General features: G+C 43.1%; 1 protein-coding gene across 1 annotated transcript in view; it reads right to left on the bottom strand.

Annotated features, from left to right (window-relative positions):
* Window positions 1-1215: 1215 nt before the first annotated feature.
* ANKRD33B (ankyrin repeat domain 33B) overlaps window positions 1216-13454 on the bottom strand; it is a 54815-nt gene continuing 42576 nt past the window's right edge. Inside the window, exons 3-4 of the mRNA XM_076332251.1 lie at window positions 10014-10154; window positions 1216-3041 (exon numbers count right to left, since the gene is read on the bottom strand). Of these exons, the coding sequence (XP_076188366.1) occupies window positions 2191-3041; window positions 10014-10154 (992 nt within the window). The 3' untranslated portion in view covers window positions 1216-2190. The remainder of the gene's footprint in view (window positions 3042-10013; window positions 10155-13454) is intronic.

Here is a 13454-nt window from a genome sequence, read left to right as displayed (position 1 = left end):
AGTGCAAGTTCAAGTGTTCAGCCGCAGCACAGGTTGCTTTTCAGATACTGAATCTGAATCTAAATCTTCAATACACTGGGCTGGCAGTAAAGAAAAATTAATAGTTAAACCATTCAATCCAGTGTACCAGTTCAAAATCCATCCTGATATTTTTGCTACAGACAGCCAAAAGATTGTCTTCCTACTCTCCAAAGAAATGAGTTCAGCTTATATTCTGGTCACAGCAAATCCATTACAAAATTGGTGCCTATGAATTGCACAGCACTGAGGCACTTGCAGACTAAAATCCTCTTTATATTCACAGGGCTGGGGAGGTTTATTAGCAGGGTGCATATTCCTCCAGCTCTGACCTGGGAGGCTACCTGGCAATGCAGTTTAGCCAGCACAGCACTCCAGCAAGAGGTACAAAGAACAGGCTGTGGTGGAAAAATCCTTGTTTCGCACATCTGCCATAACCTCTGTCAAGCCCTGACCCCGCAGACGCTAGCTAGCAATACCAATCTGGGCGCTAGTTTTCAATCAAATGAATTTATTTCTCTCATGACACGCATGGTTTCATTACAAGTTCAGTGAGACCGTGGTCAGCCTTTGTGCTGTGGGAGTAAAGGATGGAAAAGTTCTCCCTCTCTTTAATTGAAGGGAGAAGCTGGTGACAGCAGCAGCTGGGGTCTGCCTGGGCTCCAGCAAAGCAACACCATCAGGAGGACACACCACAGCACATTTCATTTCAAATGGGAGCAAAGCCTGAGCAAAAACATAGCCGGGGCATGTACTGTATGACTTGCTGTTGGCGTTTGACCTCTACTTTTATGAATGCGGTCCTTCTTCAGCGAGCCGCAGGTTTACAGCCCTTCCTTATCGGAATTTGCCAGGGTTTGGCATGCCATTCAGACGCACTGCTGGTAAAACCAAATAAAGCCTTAACATGAACCACAAGAACCTGCAGCAACCTGTGGGAACTGCCACTTTGAGATGCACTCATGTACTAGGAAAGGTTTTCTCCCAGTGCTGAGACAGAGGGGCGAGGTACTGCCCTCTCTGGGCACCCAGAGGCGTACTACTACAGCTCACAATGACATCTGGCCACGGTTTCCAAACATTAGTGGCCGAGCTGCCTGATACTGCATCTCTGACTGGATGTTCATAGCATATGGCTGGACTTGATACCTGGGAAAATTGCTTAAACTTCTGGAAGCTGCATAATTTTCCTGTCCTGGCTATAATATGGAAAGGCTCATAATAAACCTGGTGGGGTTTTTTAACAGGAACTTAAATATCAACCTAAAAAAAAGCCCACCTGTGGCTCACCATCTCCCTTATTTCACAGTTAAACACAATGACAAAAAATTCCCTGAGACTAAAGAGGAGACAACAGATAGCGGATACAGGGAAACTTAATGGGGGAGGCAAAGCTTAGGTGACGGTGGCATTCAAAAATTAGCTCAGCTTCTCTGTTGCTCCAAAGAAATCAGTCCCTGCCCCTGATTTATACCTGCAGAGGATGTGAATACCTCAACTACAGAAATATTTCATATGCAGCCCTTTTTATATTCAACAGAACAAACAACAGCATTAAGAACTGCATCCATACAGACTGTATAGAGCTGCACAGTTTAATACCTATCCTGTCTTAAACTTTGATTACTGGAATTAAAACAAAGTGCTTAGTATATTCAAAACAATTGTAGACCTGGATTTTCACTGCCCACCAACACTGTGGTATATTTTAAACTTTTCATTATTACTATAAAACCTTGCAATACATCTACCTAAGCAAGGAGAGGGAGGAATGTCTAGTGTCAAAAGCACAACTCCTTAATGTTGTCCATTACAAAATGAACAAACACAAAATACGATCCTTTCACACAGATGTTATTTTCCAAGCTGTTTCTCAGTCAGCTCCTCAACCTGGAACTGGAAAAAAAAGAAACCACAAAAGGACTGCACCACTTAAAACTTCCTATCAACAGCAGACAGATAAACTTAGTAAGTCTTCCACCTCAAAATACCTTCACGCTCCACCATCAGACACACTGTGGCATAGCCCTTGCCCTGTTTCTGCACCTTAAAGGCCGTTATTCAGTATTCCAGCTGTGTGAGCAGTGGGTATGCATGAAAGCATGCAGTCTGTTATCCTGCTCAGATAACAAGACTAACAGCTCTAAAACCTTCTAAGCAACTGCCTTTAAATCAGGTCCTGCATCTGGCAGGAGACACCTGCCTCTGCTTTTGAGCCTCTGCTGCTTTTTTCTTCTCCTGTTCCTCTGCCTTCTTCCGCTCCTCTTTTAGCTCCTTGTATCTCCATTTGGGAATCTGCAAATAGGGGTCGTCCTTTGTACTGCTCGTCCTTCTCACCTTTTCTGGCTGGAAGGTGGGTGGGGGAGCCTTGCTGATACGGACTTTGGGGATGACAAATCCCGGCCTGACGCTACTCCGTCTAAGCAGGTGGAGCGGCAAGAGGCTTACTTTCCTAGTGGCTAAGGTGTTCACTTGAGAAACTGCAAGGCTGATGGGCTGCAGGCTGGCTCGCCGCTCCTTCTTCTTGGGGATGAGCGTGACTTTGGAGTTCTGAAATAGCTTCTCGTAGCTGCTAAAGTGGTCTTTGTCCTGAGATCGGATCTCCTCGGCTCTCTGCTTCCTAAGGATTTCTTGCACAGCCAGTCTGCGTTTTCCCACAGAAGGCGGGCTGCCTGGGCACACAGTCCGGCATGACAGAGCAATGAAAGGACTGCTCAAGCTTGTTGTCACCTTCACCATGTGATCAAGGACCCCGTCTTCTTCTGGGCCATAGAAAGACCGGAATGAGAGAGCTGCCCTCATGCACTCAGAAATCCTCTGCAAACAGCTTTTTGGCTCTGCAGCTTTGGCAAGAAGTTCCTTCATCTTTGGCCATTCTGGTTTATACTGATCACAAAGCTGTTCCGGGCATGGCCTGTCCATCAGCTTTTGCATGATGAAGGCAGATTCTGACCTTCCTGTGTAACAAGCCCATTCCCATGAAGTCAGTCCTCGGCTTGGGTCAGTCATGTGAACATTTGCCCCTCAAAGAAAAGAAAAACAATTAATGTTAATTAATGAAACTGCCCACACCTTTGTTGCTATGATCAGAGTTGAATCAGGCAGATCCCTGCAAGAAAATGTCACACGCAACACACTACAATATTTGTGTCAAAATGAACATGTAATAAGGATAAATCATGGTTCCTGACTTTCTGAACTCTTGATTTGCTTAAAAAAAGTAAAAGAAAATTAAGGCTGTATATAGGAAATTCTCTTAAAACAATGCAAATGACGACATAATGAGTTTCAACTGCATTGAATGTTGCCTGCCATTTTACAATCCATTCAGTCAGGCTTGTAAGAAAAAAGCGATGACTATGGAAAGAAACAATTCTGCACACAAAAATCCTTCCCACACAGCATAACGGACTTTGCACTGATCGCTGCCACTCAGAAGAGAGATCTTGGGCTAATGATCACAAGTTCCATGAAAATATCAACTCAGTCCTCACTACGGGCCAAACCAGCAAATAATATACAAGGAATTTCTAGGAAAGCATTAAAAAAATAGCAAAAAAAAATAGAGGGGAAAAAAAGGAAAAAAAAACCAGAGAAAACGCCAGGTGCACAATTCAGGTTCTCTTATCTCTGAAAGGACACAGTAGAACTAGAGAAAGTTGAGAGGATGGTGGCAAGGGTGATGAAATATAAGGAAAGTTTCCATACATGTCAGAGACTGGATAATGGGCAAGACGGACCTTCAGTCTGAGCCTGGAACAGCTGCTCTCATCTACCTTAGATTACCACCCCTGAGGAAATGAAGTACTTGTTAGCAAAGACATGCTATTATCCCCAAGTAGACCGGCCATAAGAGGCAACTGGGACACATGCTAGACAGCAGAGCCTTAGGCATTTGAAGGACAGTTTTAGGTCCTGGAAGGAAATGATTTCAAGTGGATATTATCTTTCGGCCTGTCCTCCCCCCATTCCCAAATTATGACCTTTATCCATCCAATTCTGATATCTGTCCCCATCACCATTCTTTCTTCTCATATTTTTCTGCGTCCTTTTTCAGCTCTGCCTTCCTTTTGATCTCTCCATGTTCCTGTAAGCGCCCTCACATGGGCTTCTGCCCTTGTTCTACACTCTTATGCTTGCAAGTGGGGTTACTTCTTCTCCAGGGCACCTGGCTGCCTGAAGAGAGGATACAAGAGTAACAGGAGGAGCAAGCATCCCAGTCTGCTCTACTGTATCCTTTACACCTTCTGTAGTACTATATCCAATGCTGCCACATCCTCTGGCAACCAGAAAATTGCAGGGAAGTCCTCTCAGCCCTGGATTAGGGTGGAGCGTGGGCATTTGTCAATGAGGATGTCATGCGCCTAGTTCTGCTCGCACAGAAGAGCTCTGTAAAGGACAGAGGAAGCTCAATACAGACAGCACCTTTGGAAGAATTGGTGCAGAACAATGAGCAGCAACAAGTGTTTTTGGAAGCTGAAGTCAGGAAGACTGTCGCAAAGGACTAACATGTTACAGCTTGTGACTGCTAAAGGGCACAGAAGATCTGTCCAAAAACTAGCTTGCTATTACCAATCAGAAAGAACCTCAGACATGATGAAGACTTGACAGCAGCATCATGCTCTCTGCATTGCACCCAAGTGATCCTGGACATACCACCTGGGCACACACATCTTGGTGTTTTAGAATACATGGGTTTGTGGGTGAATGAATGACATCGATAGGAGAACGAGTGTGAGTGAATACTCTCTGGTTTCAGGCAGTCACGTTCTTGAGCTGCAAATCCTCTGTTTTATATTCTGCCTTTAAACTTTGACTGATCTCAGAGAGAGCTTTGCATGCTCTAGAATGTCGACTTTGTTCAGCAGATCTGCAGCACGTTCCCTGGGACAGGCATGGGCACTTGCCCAGCTGCTTTCAGCATAACTGAGCTCTTTAACATTCAGTTGTGGTTTACATGTATCACTGGCCCTGTAGATAATTTCTGGGTTTCTTGGTAGAATTTCAAGCTGGGATATGAATGGGCTACAACGTTTGACTTTTTGAAGGGCTTCTCTATCAGCTGAAGCACCATTTTCAAACAGCCAACACAAAACTGACCTACACAGATCTTGCCACAAAAGAAAAGACATTCTGTCCCATTGCTTTGGAAGAGGGAGATGTCCAGAGGCCGAGACCTGAGGAAAAGGCCAGAGAAACACCATGATAATTTTTTTTTTTCCAGGGTGGATTATCTTGGTGACAGTATTTCAAACTAGCATGAGGGGGACTAGATATAAGGAATGGCAACCAGGAACCAGTTTGCAATGGCTCCAGTATAACCTTCCTCACAAAGGACGTTTTGTCATTACAGAAAAACAGAGGAAAAAGGAGAGCATGGGGAAAGTGATCAAAAGCTCAGTTTTAACTCTATTAAAGTACCAATTGATTCCTAAGTCTCTGAAAAAAATCCCTAAAAAGAGGATGCTAGAGACACAGACCAAGAGTGAATGTGGGTGGAGACACCCTAAGCAAAAGAGCTGATCTCAGTTTAAGTGTAGTTTAAGTGAATTTTGCAGAAACGATCACTCAGAGAGAAAGCACAGGGACACCGCAGGGAGTCAAGCATGGGGCCCAGACTGGAAGGCAGAGAGAGGACAAAGAGGAAGATTTAATCAAATCCAAGAGTTCATTAGCTGTGGACTGAAGAAAGGATTGTGAGATCTCTAAGGCAGCAGGGTTTGACGAAGTTCATGACTGCAGAAGCTCAATGAGGGGAGGAACAAAGACATACAAAGACGGGTCCTCCTGCTCCCCTAGATTGTTTTTGAACCATCCTACCCAAATTTCCTACCTCTGAATCTCTCCCATCTCAGGCTAGACTCTTGTTCTGTCCCCTTCTTAACACTTGCCTGTGTCTTCGGTCCTTCCCACAAGAGCTGACTGGGAACATGGCAGATTACATGGAAGCTGTTTCTTCATTGTACACGTAACAGGCAAGGATTTACTAAAGGAAGCGCTGTTAAAGGAACTGTCTCCAAATATAAATTTTAATGAACAGTATGCTCTGCTTGTAAACAAGCGAGAGGTATAGACAGCTGCTTACCATTATCTTCAAGAAAAAGACATGCCAGCTCTGATATGGTGCAGCTGTGGGACCTTGGATCAGACTTGTGCAAAAAGAACTGTGTGAGAAATGGCTCACTGGGCGCTCCCCACCTTTGCTTGGGGGCTGCATTGAAGCTCAGATGCTCAGCTCTGGTCCTTGCCTGAGCTATGTTGCAGGTATGCCTGTGCCTGGCCACGTGCCTTGCTGATACAGACCCTGACCCACAGACTTAATTTCTTGTTTTGACCTCAGACCTACCTTGTCTCTATGGACTTGCCTTGCCACCATGGACTTGCCTGGCAATCACTGCAGTACTGGCTGATCGTGGTTATTGTCACCAGCCCTGCTCCATTTGTTCATGAAGCACCTTTGCTGATGAGGCTAGTGCCTCTGTATGCCTTGCTGTCACCCTTGGCTAACCTCCCTTTGCGGAGCAGCCCACTCCTGCTGCTCCCTGACACATGCGTCCCCAGGTGTTTTGGAAACTTTATCTCAGAAAACAATACTCCAGAGTATTGAAATCCTGATCTTTCAACCGAAATCGATGCTGACATTGTACCTTGTATCACAAGATCTCTTCTAAGGCGTGATTTACTATAGCGGTATTGATTTTCTGTACAAATCAGGAGACATTTCTGAACAAACCTGTCATTCAGCAGAATGCCTCATCTGGAAGAGACATGAATAGTCATGTCCCTTTTTAAATGTGATAGCAGTCTTATTGAACTAATTGTTATTTCAGTATACGTATAGCCTACAAGTTTTCTTTTAGAAAAACTGCATTTGCCGCTTGCCTTGATTTTCCCACAGAAGTTGCCCTGAAGATCATTTTCAGCACACCTAGTTTGAATGCACATACCCTTTGGGATATCAATATCCTATTTGATTATGAAGGTTTAATGTCCCTTGAGATGCAAAACTGACATCCTGAGTTTAAAGACAGGGAGTGAAAGAGCTCAGGCATCTGTCACCGACCTGTTTTATATGCAGTATTTAAAGCCCAGTCTCCAGATCCACAGCCACTCCAATGACTTTACTAAAGCAGCACTGAGTTTACACTGGAGATTACAGCAGGCCTTGACACGTGAATTACAACTGGCATTCCTGTGCTCCCACTCGGGCTAGCTTGCTTGCTGAATGCCAGCACCAGCGCAGTCCTGGCAGCGCAGCAGCCTGTGACAAACTGCCGATGAGCGACTGGTTCCCCCCTTACTCGCTGTGCGCTCATGAATAGCAAATTCACATGTTCCAAAGACTCACTTTGAAAGAGCAAACATTATGGCCAAGTGTCTCAGAGCGCCTTAATCTTGTAGTGATTGACCTTGGCCACCCTCCAGGAACTCAAATTTCGGAAAGAGCAGTCACTTCGACAAACCAGCTCCAACCATCTGTCACACGTTGCCGTTACCTCTTCCCCATCTGACTGTGTTAAATCCATGCTTAGGCGGCTAGGAAGGTGAGTTATTTTCCTTTACTGACCTCCTGCATTGCCATAAGTAGGTGCCAGTCAATAGAGGTCTTACCCAAGCCACTAAACAGATACTGGATTTAAAAAACCTCCTGGCTGTATTCTAAAGACACATACCTGGTTTGTAACTATGTAAGTAGACCCACAGCTGATTATGGGTGTTTTCCCCCTATATTTCCATGCAGTCTTATGTTTTAACATAGAATTTTGCTGGTTTATTTGTGAAATTGATTTTTTCACCAAATCTTTTAGTAACAATTTCTTTCACCTTCTTCAGCAAACTAGCACTTTATTGTCAGCAGCCACTCAGTATCCCTTAAGCCCTGAACTACTTTTAAATCCATTCTGAATGAGCAGCTCCCTCCCTCCCTCCATTTCACCAGGCTGTACAGTGCTAAAAAATAATCAAATACTAAAATGGGTGCAGGCAATTTACCACACTTCCTTTGTGGCCCCTATTTTGAGCTGAAAATGTGAGGACCTGCAAAATACTTACCAAAACACGTTTATAAACTGCAATTTGGAAACCCAGAGTATATTAACTCTATGCCTCTGTAGCCAATGGATGATCTTTGGTATCCTCACTATCTCTGATGCACAAACAGGCTGATAAAACTTCCTGTAGGTAAACTCAATATGGAGGCTAACAAAGCCATTTTCTGGCTGGCTAAAGGTTTGTTCTCCCCAGTGTTCTGTTTTCTTATGAATCATGAAACGAGAAGGTGGCTATTCAGATGCCAGAGGCAGCAACCACATAGTGAACTTTGATATCGATACTTTTTGTACAAGAATTGGAATAACAAGGACTGAGTTATCTACAAAGATGGAAAGGTTGTGAAATAGCTTCTAGTGACCAAAACAGAAAGAACAAGCTTCCATCAGATCTCCAGTGATAATAATAGAAAGCTATGGTACTGTAAGGTCAATTTGACAAGTCATAAGGTCTTGGGATTGAAGTTTCATTTTAAGTGATAATTTATAACAGGCACTGGAAAATTGTGAACTAGCATCTGCACGAAGTATGTGTTAGTCCAGAAAGTGCATCTGTGTCTAGGAGTACTCTAGCTCTGACAGTCATTTTATAATTTTGTTTCATAAAAATTTAACTCCAAAATGAATGATCTGATTCCAAAGCCTTGATTCCAGTATAAGAGGCTACAGAACCTTGCAGAAAATAACATGCCGGTTACCACATCATCCAAATATTTTCTGTGTCATATCAACATCTAGAAACTGGATATTATGAAAATGAATGAAAGTAATATCACTGTTCAGATATATTCAGATATATTCAGAAAATATTCAGATTATAAGGGGTTAGACTTCTGTGACAGCAAACTGACTGAAATAAACTACTTATTCAAGACCTCTCTCAATGAAATGGACCTGTAGGATTCTTGATCTAGACAGTAACAATATTCACATACAATCTGTTATCATTTCCATAACATTTAATTTGTGTCAAATATCTGCAACTGTAATACAAGAATAGATACTAATATATCCTAGTTATTTAATTATTAGCTAATAATTTATATACCAATTACTTAATATAATAAAAACACACAACATTGTGGCTATGCTGGGACTGCTCCTGTAGAGGCTGCTGCCCCAATGCCTCTCGCCCCTCCGAGTTTCCTCTCCAGGACCCCTTCACCTCGCAATGCATACGGCTGGAAATTCAGCCGCAGCCAAGAGCCAACAGCAAGAAACGTATTTCCTGTTCTCAGATGTGAAGAGAGGCAGGTGGGCAGAGATGGACCCGCTCACTCCCTGTGCCATGACTCCCTCATTGCAGCAGATACAGAGCTGCTGGTGCCCTGTTGCCCATAAACCTGGAGACCCAACTCACATCTGTAGAGGGGTAGAAAGAGTGGTTATTCCCTGTATTGCCAAATTTCCCGCCAATGTCCCCTGTGGGATATGAATCCTACACCCAACTCTCCTGACAGGAGCCAGAGCCCCCAAAGCTCTCCACTCCCTGCCCCACGACCTTCCACGGTTGGAGGGAGAGGTGGAGGTCTGGCTATGGTCCCACCACCATCACACCCCCTTGCACCGTCACACCCACAGAGCTGGCAGCAAGAGACCTGCGTGCCTTTCCCAGCTGTGTCATGAACTTCATTAACTCCTTGTCTACAAATCTTGGTGATCACACTTCCCGAACTATCCTGGAGACAATGAGTCTTACCATGAGAGCTCTTGGAGAGATCCTGGATGAGTTTCCACATGCAAACTGAGCGCTCCTGCGCCTGCAGCACATGGCTTCACTGCCTTGTCTATGACTTATTTAAAAGCTGCACCCGTTTCCAGGGGAGGCTGTACCATACCTTTCAGAGTAAACACCCCAAAAGCCAATTTTGTTCTTGGTGTTTGCGTGTGACTGTCTAGTATTTACAGGTAGATGATGACGAAGAAGCAGCAAAGCACTTTGCATACCTGCCAACATCAAGGCTTTCACGCATTCAGTTCGGCCCTGAATCGCAGATTTCATCAGTGCTGTGAATCCGAACACATTCGTCTTCTCAATATCAAGCCCGGGAAAATAGTTCAACAAATAGTTTGTAATGGTTATGTGCCCTTTAAAGAAATGAAAAAGCAGAGAAAATATGTCACAGAATTAAGGCACTGTCTCAAGATTAAACCAAAAATTACTCCTGCAGGTTTGATAACTGGAAAAATGCAGATAGCTAAGAAGATCTCTTTTCTTCGTATCCTCTTCTGCTCATTGCAGTCATTAGCCTTAGGGTTAAGTAGCACTGACTTGTGACCAGAGTGTTGGGCTAGAAGCCTGGAAACCTGGGTTCCCACCTTCTCTCAAGTTGCCCTCCTCTCTGAAAAGTCAATTTAAGGTAAGGGAGTAATTGAAAACCAGAGATGGTCACTCTGAGGTTGTGAGGGGCCTTAGTTTCTTGACTCGGTGAGTAGCACTGCAGAGGGAATTCCTACAGCTTATGGAAGGAAGACCCATCACCTGGAGGAAATGACTGCAAAGGTTCAGGTTTTTCACTCCCCTGGTAAATTTGAGCCTTACTATAGTGGTGCTTCATTAAAAAGTGACTACATTTGGTAGTTCCAGCCAATAATAGTAACAAGCCGTGCCAGGCCTGATACGAGAAAAAGAAATATTTTGTGTAGAATCCCACATTTTTATTTTTCCATCTGAGAGTGTAAAGCCACTTGTCTGCTCTCCAGCAATAGGAAAATGGGGCTGATGTTCAGTTTTGTTAGTAAAATAAATGACTTGAGCTCTCTTTCTGAAAGCAACTGTTGTTGCCATTCATGTGCCTTGTGTGCCAGGATAACTGGTGTCAGCAAGGGTGTACTGAGTAGTTGAAGACATCTCTGGCTAAATGATTGGAAGACCAATTAAAACATCAAGTCTTTGTAATTAGACTATCGGAACAAGACGAGTATCTAGTGCCATTATGACTCATTCAAAACAGTTTTCCCTTCACTTGTCATTCATTTTATGATGCTTTGATGCTTTGTAAAATAATGCAGTCTGTCAGACAGCTGCAACAATTACAATTTAATTACTAGGAGATGTAAAAATATTCTCTCATCTCACTCTGCAGTCCAGCTGAATATTCTGTGATGCGTGTCATTCAAATTCATCTAGACATGTTACTGAAGCAGTTTATAAGTCATACAGGACAATTTTTAAAGTCTATAGTGTCACATCTGGTGCAGATTTCATCAGCAGTTGCTTTGTACCAACACAGTCATGCATTCACTTTGGAAAGCAAGTTCAGAAAATCTTTACCAATTAATTTAATATGTTTTCTAGGTGTTACTCTTCATTTCCTAGAATTTGCTGGACTCTGCTATCTTGCTGCATAACTGGAAACTCTCCTGAAACCTGAGCAGATGTAGAGATAGTGCACATCAGCTTAGCAACGCCAGAGGAAACCAAATAAGGAGCTCCCTGAACCTTGCACAGTCTGATGCAAATGAAGTATAAAGGTACAGCAAACCGCAGCAAACTGAACAAAGCGAAAGTGAACTGGGTTCAGGGCAGGATCAAGTGACCTGGTCCTGCTTACTCAATACAGAGGCTTCAGCTTCACTGACTTTGTGGCATAAGATCAAATCCTAACAGGGTATCAGTTACTACTGGGAGAATCTTCGTCCCCAGATTGTTTTGCAGGACATGCTCTGTTTCACCGATATACAGTGTGTGTCTTCATGAAGGCTTTGGAACAGCTGAAATACTGCTTTTTGACCACAGAAACCAGAGACAGGACTGAAACAAGGAGAAATAATAAGATGGAAGATTTTTCAGCATTTATTACATTACTAAAGATGTTCTTTACTTTGCCAAAAGTATAGCTGATGTAAGAGACGTTTTGCAAATCTGGGATGATCCTAAGAGTCAATCCTGAAAGACCTCGCTCAGCCAAAACTCTTCAGGGGACTACAGATGGCCTCAAGTGAGACAGAAAAAAAACAGCAATAAAATAACAAAGAAAGTGAAGAGGTTTGTGATTCTCAGAAGTTTTGAGTCTCAGGGATTCCTGCAAACCACTTCAGTTTTAATCTGCAGGAGCTTCTGTCCTCTGAGGTTTGCATCAGATTTCAAGTTCAAACAGATACCAAATTCAAAGCAAAACTCAGAGCTGCCAAGTTTTTGTTCAAACTCTGTCATATGTTTTTGATTTAAGGCCATAAAGTTTGCTTCAGTTCTCCTACATCTGGGCAAACTAAAAGCATGTCTCTAAATCGTAAACCAGGTGAGTCTTCCGTGATTTAAAGTCTGCTATGAAAGCTGTATGCAGTGCTAAAATAAATTAACCTGGCCTCAGCCAGTTTGGTCATACTGAATTTGTATCAGGCTCTTGCTGTTTGTAAGCCAGATCTATCTTCTAGCAGAACTGGCATGCTAAGGATACACTTCTTCACTTTGTGAGCCATATTTAGAGATCAGCACAGATGTCTGCAGGAGCTTAATTCACTTAATTGCTGCCACAGAGGAAATGCATATAATGATGACAGTATTACCTAATAATCTATGTAATGCAGGCAGAAGGATAAGCTGCATTGTAAGGAAGATGCTCTGTCATATAACATCACAATTGCAAATTGTACCTGCAAAAAGCCTGTGTTTGGTCTATGGGTGGTGAATGCTTTCTGACGGATGGGTGGAACCAGACACCCAGAACCATTTATCCTCTGGATGCTTTAGGTGATTGTGTTCTCGTGCCTCCCTTAATAAGCAGAAACTGGGATAACTTGTCATTTTGTGTTCCCAGTTCTACAGCCTTGCCCCAAACTGGTCCCTGTAACATAAAACATCTATACTTTGTGAGCAACTATGACCCTTTCTAAACACCAGTGTATGCCAATTACCATATGCTGCCACTGACGTAGCTATGTCCTCAGCAGCAGCAGAACTGAGAAAAAAAATTTAATGTAATTTTCCTCCCTTTTCCCTTTTTTTGAAACTCCTCTCCTTCCTTCCTTTCTTTCCACTTGTTATTTCAATCTCTTGTTTGCATCAATCTATCTCCCATTTTTTCTGCATTGTCCTTGTACTGATGTTTAATGATTTTGCTTCTGTTTTAACAGCATCGCCACCCATTTCTGGGCACCACCTGCTGCAGGCTGCAACAAATTTACAGTTTTGAAAGGCAAGATCTCTTTGAGAAGGGATCCCACATCTGTAAGAAATATTGAGAGAGCAAGTGAACAGACCAATTTTCAAACCTGAAATTTACACACTAAGCGGAGCACTTTGCAGTTATTTTCTATATCAATAAGCTTATTAATAAAGTACTGGTTTTCACTGACCCCTCCAGCCTATCTTTCTCAGGTCAGCCCATGCAGAAAAACTTCAGCTTTAGATACTTTAAGATGAGGATCTTAAATTATCAAAAGCAA

Source organism: Aptenodytes patagonicus, chromosome 2 (genome assembly GCF_965638725.1).
Source record: "Aptenodytes patagonicus chromosome 2, bAptPat1.pri.cur, whole genome shotgun sequence".
Lineage (NCBI taxonomy): Eukaryota > Metazoa > Chordata > Aves > Sphenisciformes > Spheniscidae > Aptenodytes > Aptenodytes patagonicus.
This window is presented reverse-complemented; position numbering and strand designations above follow the sequence as displayed.